This window comes from Physeter macrocephalus, chromosome 11 (genome assembly GCF_002837175.3).
Source record: "Physeter macrocephalus isolate SW-GA chromosome 11, ASM283717v5, whole genome shotgun sequence".
NCBI classification, from domain to species: domain Eukaryota; kingdom Metazoa; phylum Chordata; class Mammalia; order Artiodactyla; family Physeteridae; genus Physeter; species Physeter macrocephalus.
This window is the reverse complement of record NC_041224.1, coordinates 74,335,227-74,354,945: the sequence shown is the minus strand read 5'-3', so window position 1 is coordinate 74,354,945 and position 19,719 is coordinate 74,335,227. Positions and strand designations below refer to the sequence as shown.

At 37.3% G+C, this 19,719-nt stretch overlaps 1 protein-coding gene across 1 annotated transcript in view; it reads right to left on the bottom strand.

Annotated features, from left to right (window-relative positions):
• The window catches only part of GABRG3 (gamma-aminobutyric acid type A receptor subunit gamma3), a 390,022-nt gene that overhangs the window by 8,762 nt on the left and 361,541 nt on the right, over positions 1 to 19,719 (bottom strand). Inside the window, exon 7 of the mRNA XM_024114961.1 lies at positions 1,205 to 1,357. Within this exon, the coding sequence (XP_023970729.1) occupies positions 1,205 to 1,357 (153 nt within the window). The remainder of the gene's footprint in view (positions 1 to 1,204; positions 1,358 to 19,719) is intronic.

Sequence of the window (19,719 nt, the reverse complement as noted above, 5' to 3'; positions counted from 1 at the left end):
GCGGACCCGCAACCACTGCGCCACCAGGGAAGCCCTTGACTGCTTTCTTATGATTGATTTACTGGTGGTTCTCTTTGATCTTGTAGTAGCATGATTTAAGCTTTATATAAAGTATGCACAGCCATTCTGGTGTCTTAACTAAATATCCTGGTGTTAATGGCATGTCTCCACTCTTCTGGTCTGTATTAACTGCAAACACTGTGTATTTCTGGTATCTTAGCCCTCTTAATGCCACAGTGGAGACTCTTTGATAGGACTTTCATAGTCTCAAGTTGTAAGCTGATCATTAAAGTCATGCTTACTATGACACCCGAATTTATAATTGTAAGGTCATAACCTCAAGAATAGTTACTAAATTTGTGTTATGCTTTGCCAGCTGATTTACCAAGTCTATAATGTATTTTCTGTTCAGCATGCAAAATGAATATTGGCAGAGTATACTAAAGGCTAATTTTGTTCAAAAAGTATTTTGTTGTTAAAGATTTTTATAAACCAACAGTAAATGTTCAATGTAATATAGGAGACTTTGTAAAGATTTTTTAATATAAGCAGCTCCTTCTTTTCTGAAAGAAAATTTGGGGGGAACCTCTATATTTTACATTGCCTCTATTAATAAATCAAAATATAGAAAGTGAGGCAAAATTGTTATAAAGGAAAACATATAAAACATGTGGCACAACACAATCCTAAAACCACTGAAATTTAATGTTTTAGACTTTGGATGCCAGAGAAAAATTCATGAAAAGAATTTTTATATTATAGATAGATAATATAGATAAAAAGATTATATAATCATTTTTATTTTGGGTGGGGTACGCGGGCCCCTCACTGTTGTGGCCTCTCCCGTTGCAGAGCACAGGCTCCGGACGCGCAGGCTCAGCGGCCATGGCTCACGGGCCTAGCTGCTCCGTGGCATGTGGGATCTTCCCGGACTGGGGCACGAACCCAAGTCCCCTGCGTCGGCAGGCGGACTCTCAACCACTGCGCAACCAGGGAAGCCCCTTTAACCTCTTTTAAGTGGCATACATGGAATTGTACTGTCAGGAGGAACAGTCTAACTAGTCTACCTAAAAACAAGAATAAATCAAGTAGCCTTCAAATTAGATCAGTTACATTTGAGTTAGGCTTTTTATTGAAAGTATTTTTATCAATACTTCGATGCTAAAATTACACAAAATGGTAGCAAAGGTTTTCTGACACTCACCTAATGCTGTTCTTGCTGGTGTAGCATCTTTTTTGATCCAAAATGATACCCAGGATAAAACCACAGTCAGTATACAAGGAATGTATGTTTGAATAGTGAAGTATCCCATTCTTCTACTCAATTCAAAATATATAGTCATAACAACATAATCACCTGTAATAAAATATTGTCAAAATTAACACAACTTTCGTGTGTTAAAATAATTCAAAGAAATAAGTTATTATAACTTATTTTGTTAAATGAATAACGGATATATTCAAGTACAACATTCATCAAACTGGGGAGTCAAAATTCTAGTGCTCTTAAACTTAATTTTTATCGTATCCATGGTCGTGTGAGGCGTTATACTGTAAAAGGCGCAAAAGCTACATATTAATTAGAGGTGATAGATATGCACGTTTATTCCACAGCAAATCATTATCCAATGTTCAGCTGTATGTTGAATGCGTAAAATCAAGGATAACAAATAAAAATCTCAACCCTCAAGTAAATCCATTGTCATTTTGCTTTCTTAATAGTAACAGAGCTATACATAAAATTTCAAATCTAAACTGTTGTAACAAATTTATATTTCTATTTTTGTAGTATGAATTGAGGCTTATGGATCTTTATGTTTAATATTTTTATATTTATCTTATGCTTTCATGACTAGGTACTTGGACTGTGCCAAACCCAGAAAAACAGAAGAAACTCTTTTATGACATTCCACTCTATTCTTACTAAAGCAAAGCCACAACATAAAAGAGTTGGGGTCAATAGAGATGTTATTAGAAATTTCATAAGATTCCATGAGGGATTGAGAAAGGGTGCATACTACATTTTATTCCCAAATCGTCTATATTCATGTCTTATCTAAGTGACCTGCTGAAATTGTGTCTGTCTTCCTCCTCCAACTTGACTTCCATCTTTCAGCTGGATTCAACCTTCCAGTATGTGAAATTCATGATGACCAGAAGTGAACTATAATCTCTGTTACAGCAATACCTTCTTTTAATTTAAGTCCTCCTTTCATTTATTCAAGTTGAGAACCCAGAAACTATCTCTGACTCATTTTCTCTTCTTCAATTCCTGTATCGTCCTCTTCCTACTTAGCCCACGTACTATCTCATAGCCCCCAGTTTTTCTCCTAACAGTCTTCTCCAGTCCATACCATTATATGTCCTGCCTCCAAAAGGATCTTTCTAAAACACAGCATCTTGCTACCCTGTAAACTGTCAAAAATTTATAATGGTCTAGTTGGGAACCAGGGTAGGTCACCGCAAAATGTGTCTCAATAGCATATCGAATATTTTGAATTAAAGTTACTAAAGAAATGCCAACACAAGAGGGACACTCTGACCCTCCTCTCTGTCTCTGAAAGCAGGAAAAAAAATCTCTCATGTGAAAGGGGCACTCCCTGCATCTAGAGGTAGGACTTTCTTATTACAAAGAAGCCTGTATAAACAGACTTTCTCACTTGGGTCAATTTTACTAATAGTCCAGCCATAAGAACTCAAGAAGGGTAGAGCGGGGAATTTCTCCCTCCCAGACAGTCTACACCGTTCTGCATGTAATGCCCCTTGCCCCTATATTCTTTGCACTCCTGGTCTCCCGAGGTCCTCAGATTTGCCAAGATCCTTCCCCAATTGCTGCTGCATCCCTTCCCTACTGCCTAGGATGCTTTTCTTTTCCTATCAATCACTTGCATCCAGATAGTTTCACGTCAACTTTGAAGCACAGCTTAGAAATAATTTAGTCCACCAGGAAGCAATCCCTACCTGCTCCTAACAACGGCAACAAAGTTATTTCTATAATTACCGATAAAAACAATGTGGTCTTAAAAACAATAAATTAGTTGGGTTATTGTATATTTGATTGCTTATCAATGTTACTTGGTAAGCAATCAACTAGTATTTGTTTAATGAAAAGATGATCATGAAAGTCCCATTTTTACTTAAAAATATTGATAGGGAGACCATATTAAGCCGGTATAAAATTATACCTCTCGATAAATTAGAATATTTATTGAGGGAGGTGGTGTTCTGTTGTAGCAATATTCAGGATGGCTGATAGAATATCAATTTTGAGATCATTTCCGAAGAAACATTTAAAATTTTTAGCAAATTAGCATTTCAGTATAAAAGAATCAGAATGATTAAACTGAAGCAATAAAAAACCCACAAAAATAATTTTCTAAGTAATATGACTGTCAAGTTACATCATTTCTTTGAGAAATATTGAATTATGTGTGATATTTAAATGTTTATTTATTTACAGAAAACAGTAGACAGAAAAAAAAATCTAATAAATCACCCTAACAGTTATGAACAAAACCCAAGTGGAATATACAAAGAGTTGAAAAGTTTCTTCAACCACCATTGCCATTTCCTAAGATAAACAGAGAACAACCCCAGAGTAGGCACATAATTCATTTTAGCAAATACATCCACTTTGCCCAAACCTGAGGTGAGCAGGTACCCCAAATCTTGGGTTCAGAATAACTTTTTGCCTAACTCAGAGGTCGGCCTGAAAGTCCCACTGTCAGGTGTGAAAGTAAGAAGCTACTGTCAGGGACACATTTTGGAGCCAGATTCTTTTTTTAAAAATAACGTTCTTTCTTTCTCTCTTTCTTTCTTTCTTTCTTTCTTTCTTTTTCTTTCTTTCTTCTTTCTTTCTTTCACTTTCTTTCTTCTTTCCTTCATTCTTATTTTTGGCTGTGTTGAGTCTTCATTGCTGCATGCATGCTTTCTCTAGTTGCAGCGAGTGGTGGCTACTTTTGATTGCAGTGTACGGACTTATTGCGGTGGCTTCTCGTTGTGTTTCTAGGTGTGCGGGTTTCAGCAGTTGTGGCAGGCAGGCTCAGTAATTGTAGGTGTAGAGTGCAAGTTCCATGAGGACAAACACAGCCATTTTTCTTTGCTTACTGAGCTGATGTAGGCTCTCAGAGAATTCTTATTGAATGATCTATCAATCTTTTCACCATTGTGCATTGCCTGATTTTTCACTGAGCAGGATATGAGTGGGGAATTTTAAAAGATCTTTGTAGGACATAAGGCTAGGGCTAGTGATTTAGATTTGTCTTTTCCATGATTAGTAACAGCATGCCAGAGCTCTCTTTTTACTTATATGGCAATTGTCAGTCCCATGGAACTGTGCCTGTCTCTATGCTGTCTTCTTCAGCGTCACTTCCTTTCTCAGTGTGGACCTTATTCAGCGGTGGTCCTCTAGACTGCTACCCCTTCACCCAAACAGCATTGGGCCAGGTCAGAAGTTTCTGGAAGGGTCTATTTTTGCAAAACTCTGAAACCTCTTAGAAAAGAATTGTATATATGCTTTCCATGTTTTCTTTTAATTTTATAACTATTTCACTAATTTTATATATTTCACTATAGCATCTTTTGGTTGTGCTACCAGCAGATTTCACATTACTTCTTTCTTTTGATTTTTTCTCTTTTTTTTTTTGCTTTTTACATTCCACTGATTCCAAAGAGGAATATATAGTAAAAATATCTTTACTGCACTATGTCATTTTTAAAAGGAGAATCACAAACATTTCTATTTAAAGAGTTGAGTTCATATCCATATCCTTACCATCCACTGTTCATATCACAAAAATAAAATGTCTCTATTACATATTTTACCACAGAAATAAGTGATTTTTTATTAAGATCAGATTATATTTCATGTCTTTCACGTTTAATTATAAAGAAATGGCTATTGTTTTAGAACAAGCAAGTTCTGGGAAATCTGGTGTATCCTAATTCTGTGATAAGAAAATCAGTTAATGTAACTGTCTGTAAATGAAGGGCTGGAGGGAACTTATGGTCTATATTTTGTCCTAATCATATATACATGATTAAGATGTTGAAACCTTAATCTGAATGAATTGCAAGAACGCTGAATTTTTATTCTCTCCCCCGGTTACTGTTTTTGACATTATATTTTACACATTTTTACTTTGGGTGTCCCTTTAAGTATTTATTGTGGATACAGCAGAATTACTACATTTACTTTTATTTGCCTTTACCAATGAGATTTTTCATATTTCAGGTAGTGATTTTTTTCTCTTATAGAAAGCCCTTTAACATTTCTTATAAAGCTGATTTGGTGGTGCCGAACTATTAGCTTCTTGTTTTCTGTAATACTTTCAATATCCCCATCAAATCTGAATGAAAGCCTTACTGAGAGCAGTATGCTTAGTTGTAAGTTTTCCCTTTCGTCACTTAAAATATATCATGCTACTCCCTTTTTGGTGCAGAGTTTCTGCTTAAAAGTGGGACTTCCCTTTTACATAACTTGTTCCTTTTCCTTTGTTTCTTTTCATTTTCCTTAGCTTTCATTTTTGCCATTTTCATTACAATGACACCATTGTCCTCTTTGGGTGATCCTGTTTGGACTCTCTTTGCTTCCTGGTCCTAGATGTCTGTTTCATTTCCCAGGTTTAGGGAAGTTTTCTGCTATTATGTCTTCAAATATGATCTCTCTCTCTCTTCTCCTGTGACCTATATAATGTGAATGTTAGTACTCGATATCTCAGAGGTTTCTTAAACTATCTGCATTTGGGGGAGTATACACTCTATTGACATTGGTTGGGTACAGTGTGTTACAAACGTGATTTAGGTCACATTGGTTACTAGTATTGTTCAGATCTTTTATATCTTTCTTATTTTCTGTCGGCATGTTCAAGCAGTTATTAAGAGGAGTACTGAAATCCCTGACCATAATTAAAGATTTTGCTATTTCTCCTTGTAATTCTATTGGTTTACACTTTTTATATTTCAAAGTTCTTTTAATATGTGCATCAGTATTTAGGATGTTTCTCTTTGTAGTTGACCTATTTCTTATGAAATAAACCTTATTTTCTAGTAATATGTTTTTGCTCTAAAATCTATTTTGTCATATACAGTCACCTAAGCTTTATGATTAATATCAGCATGATATACTTTTCCCTTATCATACTAAGTGAAGTAAGTCAGAGAAAGACAAATATCATATGATATGTCTTATATGGAGATTCTAAAAAATGATACAAATGAATATATTTACGAAACAGACTCACACAATTTGAAAGTGAACCTATGGTTACCAGGAGGGAAGTTTGGAGGGGGAGGGACAGATTGGGATTGACATGTACACAGTGCTATATTTAACCAACAAGGACCTACTGTATAACTCTGGGAACTCTGCTCAGTACTCTGTAATAACTTAAATGGAAAAAATTTGAAAAATCGATATATGTATAACTGTATAACTGCTGTACACCTGAAACTACATTGTCAATCAATTGTACTTCAATATAAATATTTTTTGTTAAAAAGTCGCTCCATGATCAGTCTCTCTTTTCAGGGAATATTTCAAGAAGATTTGTGGGCTTGCATTGACATACAGAATCTCTGTTCCCTGCACTCTATACTGTGATTGATGTTAGTTCTCCAATGACAAACATATTGATCTGTTACTACCACCCATTTCAAATATAGAAACAGGCATTTTTTTTGTTATTTTGATCATATAGATTTTCCAGGCTAAATCCAAGATCATCTTTGGCTTTTCATGCTACTTTATTAATAAGATTCATGGATTAATTTTTTTTACTGAAGTTACCTGATAATTACAGATAAAACTTGAAAAATTCAAAATTAATGGACACAGTGATATAATTAATCCAGATTATCAGATCATATGTAGTACTGTAATTTTGCACTCCACTACCCTTGGATATAAATTAATGTATCGTAAAATAAAAATAAGTGAGATTGTGGCGTGTATTAGGTGTATTTTTAGGATCTCAAGTCGAATGATTGGACTTAGCAAAGATACCTACAGAAATGGCAGAATTTAGGGATTGGGAATTTACTGAGCTCCTTTATTTAACACTGGCTATGTTATGTTTGTGCTGGCCCTGGGGGCCTCTATCCATAGATATATGCTTGGCCCTCCTCTGCCCTTCTGTGCCTCACAGAGGCTGACAGCTGTGTCTCCAGCTCCTGGATAAATGGTTACCAGTGGGAAATGTATCTGGCAGAGCAGAGAATGGAAGAAACCAGGGTATTTTTCCCTTTACCTGTCTACTGTGTCTTGTTTCTCATGGGCATAGGGCACACTAGCTTCTATGAGGCTGCCCTGTACAAGGCTTTAATGAACCTACTCAGAAAACTTCCTTAGTCCCACTAACTTGGGTATGTAGGGTCTTTCATGCTTACTAATCTCTGGATTGTTTCACTATCACCCATTTATCTTCTTTGTTCTTCAATCATTTGTCCAATTTCTTGAATTCAATTCCCTCTGCTGTTCTCCTGTCACTCTCTGACCAGTTCAAGTCAGCTGATATGTAAGGTATACGTCCCACACAGAAAGAAATATGCTTCCTTCTCTATGTCTTCTGTGAGTCTTTGCTTTGTGTATTCCAGACTCTGGGCCCTCCTTCAGTGGTAGGGACACTCTGTGTTCCATCCAACAGCCCAGCTTCTTAGAGTCACCCTCTCCACCTTGTCAAATGCAGTCTTTTGCCTATTGAGTACCTTCTTGTCTTTCAGCTCTCAGTTACAAGGTCGCCTTCCTGACCACTGACACTAGGTCAGGCTCCCCTGTTTGTGTCTGCTTACAGAGAATTGTGACCATTTGTTCTCTACTCATCAAGTTGTGATACACTTCTCTGTGACAAGGTTGGTTAATATCTGTCTTCCCTACAAGACCGTAAACTCCATTAGAGCTGCATTTGTGTTTCTTTCACTCAATATTTCATTCCCTATGCCTAGCAAGATACATTATTCATAGCACATGATCACTAGGCAGGCCAGCCAATAAATGAATAAAAATCCGCTTTCTGCTTTAGGCTACAGCCAAATTGATTAGTAGGTAATGCAAGATTACCAGGTAGGAATTTCAGTGGCCTCACTCTTCTGGTCATATTCTCAACACCTGACAACTTTCTGATGTGCTCTTTAGACTCGAATACAATAGTTTTATTCTCTGTGCTTATCAGAGTTGATGGCATATTTCTCACCCATCATCAGAACTCTTATTTTGTAAAGAAGAGAATAGCACATTTAAAAGCACAGCTGTGGAAACTGTACTATCTGTGTTTCAGCTTGGGTGGTTCTTCTTTTTGTTCCCATCTTCCTCTTCTGTGAAACGGGAGTAATACTGGCATTTATCAATAGGTATCAATATAGATGTAGCTATATAGATATACTTTCTGGTTGTTGAGAGGATTGAATAAATTAATAAATGTAAAACCCTCAGAAAATAGGCTAGCAGAAGAAGGCTGTCAGCACATGTCAGCTGTCTTTAAAGCATGCTAATGTTTTAGATACTATATGTATCTTTGGTGTTTTTAGGAATAAGGACAGAAATTCATAGTTTGTATCTAATTTCTTAAATGAGTTACAAGCTTAATGTTTATGCTCATGGCTTATCAAATATTTTCCAAAGCTTTATTAGTTCTTACATGTAAAATAAACATTTCCATTAAAACAATAGCTATATATCAAAGGGAATCGGTTTTTGAATCCTCAGATTAGAGTTGAATATTTTTCCATATGATTGTACTTCTCATCAATGACTGGGTTGTTTACAGTAAGGAATTTGACTCGATTTAGAACTATTGTTTCAATAATGGAGGATTTTAATGGAGAAAAAATGGGCATTCAGAAGCCAATCTCCTCTGTGGACTATATCATGTTTCCTGAGACTCCTGGGTAATTTTCTACCTGAAATCAACTAGTGCTTAGCAACCAATTCATCACATCTGGGTTTTAAGTATTCTGGAGTCATCTTACATCTTTTTATAAAATTAAATCTGAAAATCCTAAGAACTGTCATAATGTGCAACTGTAAATATGAAAAAGTGTAACTGGAGCAATATGAGGTTAGTTACCTTGGGATGGTGAAAACATTGTGTACCACTGTTACACCAGGTTTATTTGATAAGAAAGTCTTAATGGGCGGATATCTTTTTCCTAAATTAAAACCAAAAGCTAGACTAAGCCCAGCCATATCTCAGAAAAGTGTAGTTTATCATATTAGTAGGCAAGCCATGTGGAAATTCACAATGATTACCTTCTTGGTAATTGTAAAGCTTCCGTCTTTCAGATATGGCATATGTTTTCAAGGGGAAAGTATTGGCCTCAGATTTCTCTAAACAGTCAGTGCTTGAAGAAAACAGAACAATGTGTATAAAGTTCTGAAGGAAAGAAATTGTGACTCAGCCAACATAAAAAGAATAAAAGTATAAAGAGATATTCTTAAACAACGTGAAAGAAATCAGGGAATACAGCACTCATGGATCTTTCAAGAAAGAAATATCTTTCCGTCATGAAGTGTTGGCTCAAATTAAGAACTCATGGAGTAAGGGGATATTACATCAGGAAACCATGGAATCCACTCCGATATCAAACTAATGCAAAACAAGTTTGGAAGATACCATTCAAGAAAGTACTTTGAAATTTATAGGCTCTAACAATGTAAAAAAATCACAAGGGATATTAATGAAAGGATGTGTTAGAATATTAGTGTCTCTGAGAAAGGGAAGCACAGTGACATCTGGGACCTGGCCTAGTACTACTGGCTAATGCTGTGTGTTACTGGGTGTTGGTTTGACATTCACATATAGACATTTGGTAGCAACCAAAATCAGAGCCAAGCCCGATTCCCAAGCCGTATTCCTTGATCTCACTGCAAAAGATGCTCCATGGTTCCCCAGTGCATGTTCTCCCTCACTGCAACAAGTTGTTCAGCTGTTAGGTGTGTCTCTGATGATCTCTGGTGGATTATGGCCATCACCTCATCTGTCATAGTGTCAAGACTTTTGATTCTAGTTAAAATTGGAGCATATAGCAAATAGTCTAACTCTGAAACTTTATAAAAACCTTTCTTAACTTCAGAGTGGCCTGTAAAAAAACATATTTGTTGAGGAAAAAACATTTATTTGAAATTGTAATTTCTCATTTTCTCTTTAATTTCCTTTTATTCTATTAGAAATAAGAACATTAAATATATCTAATTTTGAAAAAAGCTGGAGGTATTGAATTCCCTGATTTCAAAGTATTCAAAGCTTTTAAGTTTACTTAGGTTCCATATGTATGTTTTTGCTTTTTTTTTTTTGCCTGAGAGAGATCTAAAAAAATATTACTAAAAGTTCACTGTCAAAGAATTACTGCCTATGTTTTCTAGTAGAAGGATTATGGTTTCAGGTTTTACTTTTAACTCTTTAATCCATTTAGAGTTAATCCATTTAGAGTTAATTTTGTGCATGGTGTGAGAGAGTAGACAAATTATAATCTTTTGTGTAAAGCTTTCCAGTTTTCCCAACACCACTTATTTAAGAAGCTTTTCCCCATGGTATATTCATACCAGTTTTATTGTGGATTAATTGCTCAAATAAGTGTCAGTTCATTTATAGGATCTTTTTTTTTCAATTGATTTATGTGTCTGATTTTGTGCCAGTACCATACTGTTTTGATACTTTGAAATCAGGGAGTTCAATACCTCCAGCTTTATTCTTCTTCCTCAAGATTGTTTCGGCTGGAATAAAGAACCAGATATAGAGAGTGGACTTGAGGACACGGGGAAGGGGAAGAGTAAGCTGGGAAAAAGTGAGAGAGTGGAGGGAGGCTTGTATTGGAAGAATCAACATTGTGAAAACGACTATACTACAAAAAGCAATCTACAGCTTCATTGAAATCTCTATTAAACTACCAACGGCATTTTTCTCAGAACTAGAACGAAAAAAAATCACAATTTGTATGGAAAAACAAAAGACCATGAGTAGCCAAAGCACTCTTGAGAAAGAAAAACGGAGCCTGAGGAATCAGGCTCCCTGACTTCAGACTATACTACAAAGCTACAGTAATCGAGACAGTATGGTACTGGCACAAAATCACAATTATATATGAATTATATATGAATGGAACAAGATAGAAAGCCCAGAGATAAACCCATGTACATATGGTCCCTTATTTTTGATACAGGAAACAAGAATATACAGTAGAGAAAAGACAGCTGTTTAAATAAGTGGTTCTGAGAAAATTGGACAGCCACATGTAAAAGAATGAAATTAGAACACTCCGTAACTCCATACACAAAAGGAAACTCAAAATGGATTAAAGACCTATATAGGAAAACATAGGTCAAACACTCTGTAGCATATATCGCAGCAAGATCCTTTTTAACCCACCTCCTAGAGGAATGGAAATAAAAACAAAAACAAATAAATGGGACCTCATGAAACTTAAAAGCTTTTGCACAGCAGAGGAAAATATACACAAGACGAAAAGACAGCCTTCAGAGTGTGAGAAAATATTTGCAAATGAAGCAAATAACAAAGGATTAATTTCCCGTTTAATCCACACATGGGCAGAAGACCTAAATAGACATTTCTCAGGAGAAGATATACAGATTGCCAAAAGACACATGAAAGTATGCTCAACATCAGTAATCATTAGGGAAGCAAATCAAAACTATAGTGAGGTGTCACTTCACACCAGTTTGTTATACAGCAGAAACTAACACAACATTCTAAAGCAATTATACTCTAATAAAGATTTAAAAAACAGAGGGTTTTAAAAGCTAAAAAAAGGTATTTTTTTGTATTTGTAAGTAAAATTCTTGAATTTAAAAAATTTTTATTTGAATGTTTTTCTTTTTTACAAATTCTTGTTCTCTGGTGACATTAACTATTTTTTCATTTATTATTTTCTCTTTTCCTCTTCTCTCTTAAAAAATATTTGCATACTAAAGTCTTTGTTGGCTAACCCCAATGTCTTAATCTCCTATGGGACTGTCTATCCACTATTATTTTTCCTTTGGTTTTTTTTTTTTTTTGGCAACAGCACACACTTTGTATGGAAATTAGTATGAATTTTTAAATCATATTTCAAAGAATTCATCCTTTTCATTTTTGATCAAGTTTGGGACTAATCACATCAACATTATTAGGGGCTTGGGGAAACTCAGGCTGAGTTGTAGTTTGACAAGGTTTTTTCTTGTTTATTTCACACTTGCTCTAGGGATAACTCTTCCGGGGTTCTGAGATTTTGGTGTGTTCACCATTCCCCTCTTCTTGGTGCGTCTCAATGATAATGCTTATCTTCCTAACACTGGCGGACTCAGACTATATTCTGTTTCTCAGAGACTTTTTGATTGCTTTCTTAACCTCCTTCTCTTCACAGTTTCACGATTCAAAAAATGACTGGTGTGAATTGTTTCCCCTCTTTCCTTCCTCTACGCATATGGCCTCTAATTATTAAATTTATTGATGCTCCAACCTAAGGAGCTAGCTTTTCAGAACACCTCTTTCCAGAATCTACTAATATTGTTTGATTTGTGTTCTGTTTCCAGATGCTCAGCAAATATTCAGACAGAAAAAAAACAGAATGTGGGTTCACCTCTATCCACTTATCCACAATTTTGTCCCTTCAAGTCATGGTTGCTTTGGCACCTCATGTCTTCAAACAGATTTTTATGTTATTTTATACATTTTTTTCAGTTTATCTCAGTGAGAGAGTTGTATGCTGCAAGCCACTCAATAACAACAGGAAGCAGAACTTCTCCATTATGATGCACCATTTAAAAAAAAAAAACTTTTAATTTAAAACAGTTTTAGAGAAACAGTTTTAAAGAAAAATGTGAGATGGTACCTGAGTTCCTATATTCCCTACACCTAGTTTTTCTTATTAACATATTACACTGGTGTGGTCCATTTGTTACAATTACTGAGCCAATACTGAAATAAAGTCCATATTTTTTTCAGATTTCCTCATTTTCCTAATGTCCTTTTCTGTTCCAGGATTCCAATCCGGATACTACATTGGCTTTAAGTAGTTGTGACTGTCTCTAAGGCTTCCATGACTTGTGATGACCTTGACAAATTTGAGAAGTCTAAGGTATGTAGACTATTCCTTGATTGTAACTGCCTGATGTGTTCCTCATATTAGTTTGAGGGTATTAGATTTGGGGAGGAAAGACACCAGATATGAAGTGCCATTTTCGTCACATCTTATCAAGGATACTTACCACCAACATTATATGACTGTTCTTTGTTTGTTGTTGTTTTGTTTTTTTAACTTTTTTATTGGAGTATTATTGCTTTAAAATGTTGTGGTAGTTTCTGCTGTATAACTAAGTGAATATGTATACATATATCCCCATATCCCCTCCCTCTTGTGTTTCCCTCTCACCCTCACTATCCCAAACTCTCTAGGTAGTCACAAGGCACAGAGCTGATCTCCCTGTTCTATGCCGCTGCTTCCCACTAGCTATTTTACATTTGGTAGTTTCTCATCTTTTCCCAGCTTACCCTTGCTCTTCCCCATGTGCTCTAGTCTATTCTCTACATCTGCATCTTTATTCCTGTCCTGCCCTTTGGTTCTTCACAGCCATTTTTTTGGAGATTCCATATATATGAGTTAGCATATGGTATTTGTTCTTCTCTTTCTGACTTACTTCATCCACCTCACTACAAATAGTTTCTTTTTATGGCTAATAGAAAGATTGACCATTGTAAAACTTTTGAAAATTGCACTACAATCCATTTTTATTTTTTATGGACCACAGTATTGGTAAAAAACAAATCACTTGAATGAAATTATTTTCCATAATAAAAGGTTTATGAAATATATATCTCATATAAATCTCAAATAAAACTTCCCTGTGGCAGAATGCATTACTTCTTTTCCTCTATCAGAATACATGTGAGAGCCATGTGTAAATATTCTATTTTTGTCTAAATATATTCTTTATTATTGACTAGTATCCTGATTTCGTGGGGCTTTTTTGCATTTTGTCCTCAGCTGTGACTTAAATATGCAAATGTCTTTTAAATCCAGAAAACAATATTATTATACACAAAAGAAATAGAGAGATGGTTTACAGACTAGCAATGCCTTTGTTGGCTATTCCATGTGATTATTTTCTGGTACAAAGAATTTGGGAAGTGCTGTATTAAACAGACATTTATTTAACACAATTGTTCCTGTGTTTAAGCACACTGGACATATTCAGGAGTATGCATTATATAGTGCTTCCTGATTGATTGCTGTAATTAGGAGACACTTCTGTTAACACTTCTGATTGATTGCTATTAGGAGACACTTCTGTTGGTACTTCATAGGATACTGTGACCTGCAGAAGCAGTGGAGAGATGCCGAGACTCCTGACCATTGTGATTTCTTCAATGTAGTGCCACCATTGAGCTCCCCGCACCCTCGTGCTGCTGCAGCTGTTCTTGGAACACATTTATATTGACATATTTCTCACTAAATTCTAATTCCTTGTCTTTGTGCTCTAGCCTGGAAGTTCCCTAAGATCAAGAGATATCCAACACATTCGACCTTTCCCAGGAAAATTTTTGCAACTAAATGAATTAATAGATAACAGAATCTAAGAATAGTAGAGTTGAAAATATTTTTGAGGGTACAGCAAAGTTGGCATAGAAAATATTCAAGAAAAAATCAGCTCATTATCAATATTTTCCACTACTTATTAAATATTTGAGTACTCTACCATGTTTTTTTTAACAAAAGCTACTTCACCTATATTTAACACCCGTTAACAACATAATCATTCCACGTCCTTAGGTTTGGCTTGGGTTATATGACATATGTAGTCTGTGGAGAATGGGCATTCCAGTTCTACCAATAACTTGCCATGGGTACATTATTTGACCTTGGTTAGTTTTGGATGTCCAAGGAGTGATAATGAATAGGCGTTGTGAAGTTTAAATGAGTTAGTTCATGTAAAACATTTAAAATAACAACTGGAATATTATATAGTAACTGACATTATTATAATCAAGTTCATCTGGTTCATGGTGCTGAAGTTGAAATGACTTAATCACCAAAGACCTTTATAGATCTTTGGGTAAAGTGTTTAACTCACACCCTACAGCTAGCTGACAGAATTGATCTGACACAATGTAATATCCCAGGAATCTCTCTGGAAATGCAGATGGAGTCCAACAGCCGTAACTCCATAAGGTCAAGAATTTCACAGACTGAAGAGAGGAGTCCAATCTCAGGCAATTTGTCCTTATCTAGGTCTCTTCCTGTGTGTCTCACTCTCTGGGTGCCCCTGACTTTAAGGACCCTGCCGACATGATTGTACCACAGAAACATGGATATCAACTTGTTCATGCCCCGGCTGTAGTCATACTTGCTATTGTGTAACCTATGTAAGAATTTACCATAAAATCAGTCAATGACATAGACCATAAACCTTACATGGAATATGATTCAAAAAATAAACACAGTAAATACATAAAATTATATGATAAATTTGATCAGTTTGTGAGTTCTGAGAGTACTAATAAGGTTGTCGGATAAGATTCAATGAGAAGATAATTTCTGAGAATAGATTTAAAAAACATGATGGAGTTTGTCAGGCAGAAACCCGGAAGGGTATCAAGACAGAAAACAGCTTGCCAAAAACCATAAGGTGAGAACATGATTAATAAAGTTGGCGAGCAGGCAGAGAGAAGGCGGTAAGGGACATGGGGAACATCAGGGGCTAGATCATGTAGAAGCTGTATAGAGCATTGTAAACACTCTGGCATTTGCCCAAAGCAAAGGGAGAGACATGGAAGGCTCTGAGCAGAGAAATGTTAACTTCAATAATGAAGAATCTGTTTTTGATTGACTGTAGGTGCCAAGGCTAGGATCAAAGGGACAAATTAGGAGCCTAATGTTATAACTGAAGAAAGATGATGGTGACTCAGATCAATGAAACTGGCCGGAAATCATCATACATAGAATATTTAGGAAATACAGTCAAGAGCATTTGGCTGTGAACTATAAGAGAAAGAAGAGTTAATGGTGCACCCTGAAGTTTTGGATTAAGCAAATGAATGTATGAAGGAGCCACCATCTGACAGAGGAAGAATACAGGTGGAATTCATGTGGATATTGATTTCGGACACGTTGAGAGCAAGCAGTTGGAGCCTCAGGCTGGAATTTCTGAGATGTTTAATCTGGGGCTGGATATGTAAATTTAGATGTTAACAACATAGAAGCAAGGATGAGACTTGGAAGTGAATAAAGATAGAAAACAGAGCCCTGGGGCACTCCAAATGAGTAGAAGTTACAGAAGGTGAAGGTCCAACACAAAAATGCAGAGAAAGAAACAGAAGTGGGAGATTTAAGAGGCGAGTGTCCTAGGGTCCAAGGAAAGAGAGAAAGATGAGTGGTGAGAGAAGTAACATGGAAGCCTCTGGCAGGTGCTGAGAACAGTACTGGTGAAAGAGTGAGAATGAAATCCTGCCAGAGTGGGCTTTAAGAGAATGGAAACGGAGGAAATGGGGTCAGTGAGAGTGGACAATTCCTTGGAAGGATTTTGCTACAAAGGGCACAAAATAGAACAGTAGCTTGTCGAGGAAGCAAGACGAGAATAACATTGTGTTGGGCACCTTCTGTTGCCCCATCACAGGCACCTTCTACCGTTTCTACCAGCTTTGAGGTTGGGCTGCCTGGACCACACCAGATGTTTTCCGAGCCTCAGCTTCTGGTGGAGTTTGACAACTGATGAGAAGGAACAGATACAGTGAGGAGGGGGAGGAGTATTTATTCTTAGGTTACCTGTCTCAGTGCTGTCGGTTGGATGGATTCTCGGCCAAACAAAAAGTGCTGTCACACGGCGCTCTCATGGAAGCTATTTTTCCATATTCCAGTAACCACTGTCTCCTCTTGTCTCCTCAGCCATGAGGTGGTAACTGCTCCCCAGTGCCACTATCTCAAAGTTACTGAGATATGTCTGTATTAGTTTCCTACTGCAACAAATGATGGCTTATTGGATTGAAACAACAAAATTACTCCTTTACAGCTCTTTAGCTTGGAAATCTGGCATGTATCTTGCTTGACTAAAATCAAGATGCAGGGTTGTGGCCTTTTGAGAAGCTCTAGAATTCATTTTCTTGCTCTTTACATTTTCTAAAACCACCTACATTACTTGGCTGCTGGCCCCCTCCCACTATCTTAAAAGCCAACGGTGTTTTCACTCTCTGTGCTTTACTTCCTGAGTCATATCTCCAGAATCTCTTCTGCCAACCTCTTCACATTAGGCCCACCTAGATAATAGACTTTTATCTCTATCTAAAGGTCAGCTGGCAAGCAACCTTAATTCTATCTGCAATCTCAACGCCCTTTACCATGTAACACAGTGTACTCACAAAGTTTGGGGATTAAAACATAGACCTTTTTGGGTGCCATTAGTCTGCCTACTACAATGCCTTATTGTAGTATACCAGACCTGCCAGCAAGATTGTAAATAGTTCCTTCCTTTTATTAAATTCTTCCAGTTAACCTCTTTATGTGTGCCCTTTGTTGCCTACTGGAGACCTGACAGGAGTAATTTTTTTTCTTTCAAAATTTGTGAAACAACAACTTATTTTTAAGTTGACAGAGATAATGATCCAGTAGACAGTAAAAGTGTGATGTAACAGAGAAGATGTACTGCATCAATCCCTTGAGTAGTGTAGGAGGAGCAAGACCTAGTGCATATGGATGAACAATGGGTGTTCATCTTCAACACTAAGCAAAACAGGTGAGCAAACACGTTGGACGTTCTCTGATGGCTTTAGCATACTAGGGAGATTGAGGGGCAAGATAACCAATGGAAAATCAGAAAGAACTAGAGATTTCAGAGGTTGAGACCAAGAACAAAATAGGAATAGCCATGTGCGAGAGCAGGAGAATAAATAGGCTAGAGTTTGCATTGTAATGGGATATTGCCTCTAAGGGAGTAAAACTTGTTTTTGCAGGGAGGTGAAAAATCTTGGATATTGCCATATGTAGCCCTCCAAAAGACTGTCATAGTACATGAAAAGATATACATGAATATCTGTAGTATTAATATTCCAAGAAGAAGTAATTTTTAAAAATGTTTAAAAAGATATAATGAATAAAATATAATGAATTTCATGTGTGTCTTCAGGTAATCATACTGTATCTTGCTAGTCCAATGTTTCGCAAGCTTTATTCATGGCCAAGACTTAAATTGAGATGCGTGATGAAAGTGGAATGTTTTATTTATTTATTGCCCCATAAGTCTGCTTGGGCCCAAGTGTGGAGAGGGTAGAGGGATGGATTGTACTAGGGTTTGGTTTCGTGGAAGAAAGGAGAATGAGTGTGATAAAGAGTGACCATAAGTGAGAGATCAAGGACTCTCCAGTGGGAAATAGAACATTCTGGGTTGTTGCATACAGGCATGGGAGGAAGAGGTGACTGCTTTAAGCCATGGGAATGTGAGACTTGGAGTGAAAATTCATCATTTACATCTCACTCTTGTTTTCAAACAGCTTCTGATTTGTTGAAAGTTCACGAAGTTCACGTGATTTTTTTTTTAAATGTAGATTTATTTCTTTAGAATATATTTTTTGCTTCTTTTCTAAAGAATACACAGTGAGGGGAGGAGCTTCAAGATGGTGGAATAGTAAGATGTGTAGATCAACTTCCTCTCCACAAATATATCAGAAATACATCTACTTGTAGAACAACTCCTCAGAACACCTACTGAAAGCTGGCAGAAGACTGCAGACCTCGCAAAAGGCAAGAACTCCCCACATACCTGGCTAGGGCAAAAGAAGAAAAAACAGAGACAAAAGAATAGGGATGGGACCAGCACCACTGGGAACGAGCTGTGAAGGAGGAAAGGTATCCACTCACTAGGAAGCCCCTTCGCAGGCGGAGACGGTGGGGAGCAGAAGGGGGAATGTTCGGAGCAAGGGAGGAGAGCATAGCAACAGGGGTGTGGAGGGCAAAGCAGAGAGATTCCTGCACAGACGATCAGTGCCAACCAGCCCTCACAAGCCTGAGAGGCTTGTCTGCTCACCTTCCAGAACGGGTGGGGGCTGAGTCTCAGGCTTCGGTCAGATCCCAGGGAGAGGACTGGGGTTGGCTGCATGAACACAGCCTAAAGGGGGCTAGTGCAACACAGCTGGCCAGAAGGGAGTCCTGGAAAAAGTCTGGAGCTGCCGAAGAAGCAAGAGATATTTCTTGCTCTGTTTACTGATGTGCGAGGAGAGGGGATTAAGAGTGACGCTTAAAGGTGATCCAGAGATGGGTGCGAGCCGTGGCTATTAGCGTGGACCCCAGAGACAGGCATGAGATGTTAAGGCTGGTGCTGCAGCCACCAAGAAGCCTATGTGCAACACAAGTCACTCTCCACATATCTCCTGCTAGGAGCCTGTGCAGCCCGCCACTGGCAGGGTCCTGTGATACAGGGATAACTTCCCCAGGAGAACACACAGTGCACCTCACGCTGTTGCAATGTCACGCTGGCCTCTGCCGCTGCAGGTTCCTTCCGCATTCCGTACACCTCCCTCCCCCCTGGGATGAGTAGACAAGAGCCCCAGAATCTGCTGCTATTTCAACCCTGTCAGGTCTGAGCGATGTACAGACGCCTGCCCTCAGGCGTCCTATATGCAGAGCGAATTAAATCTCCACAATCAACTTGATGTACCCTGCATCTGTGGAATACCTGAATAAACAACGAATCATTCCAAGTTGACAAGGTGGACGTTGGGAGCATCAATACATTTTTTTTCG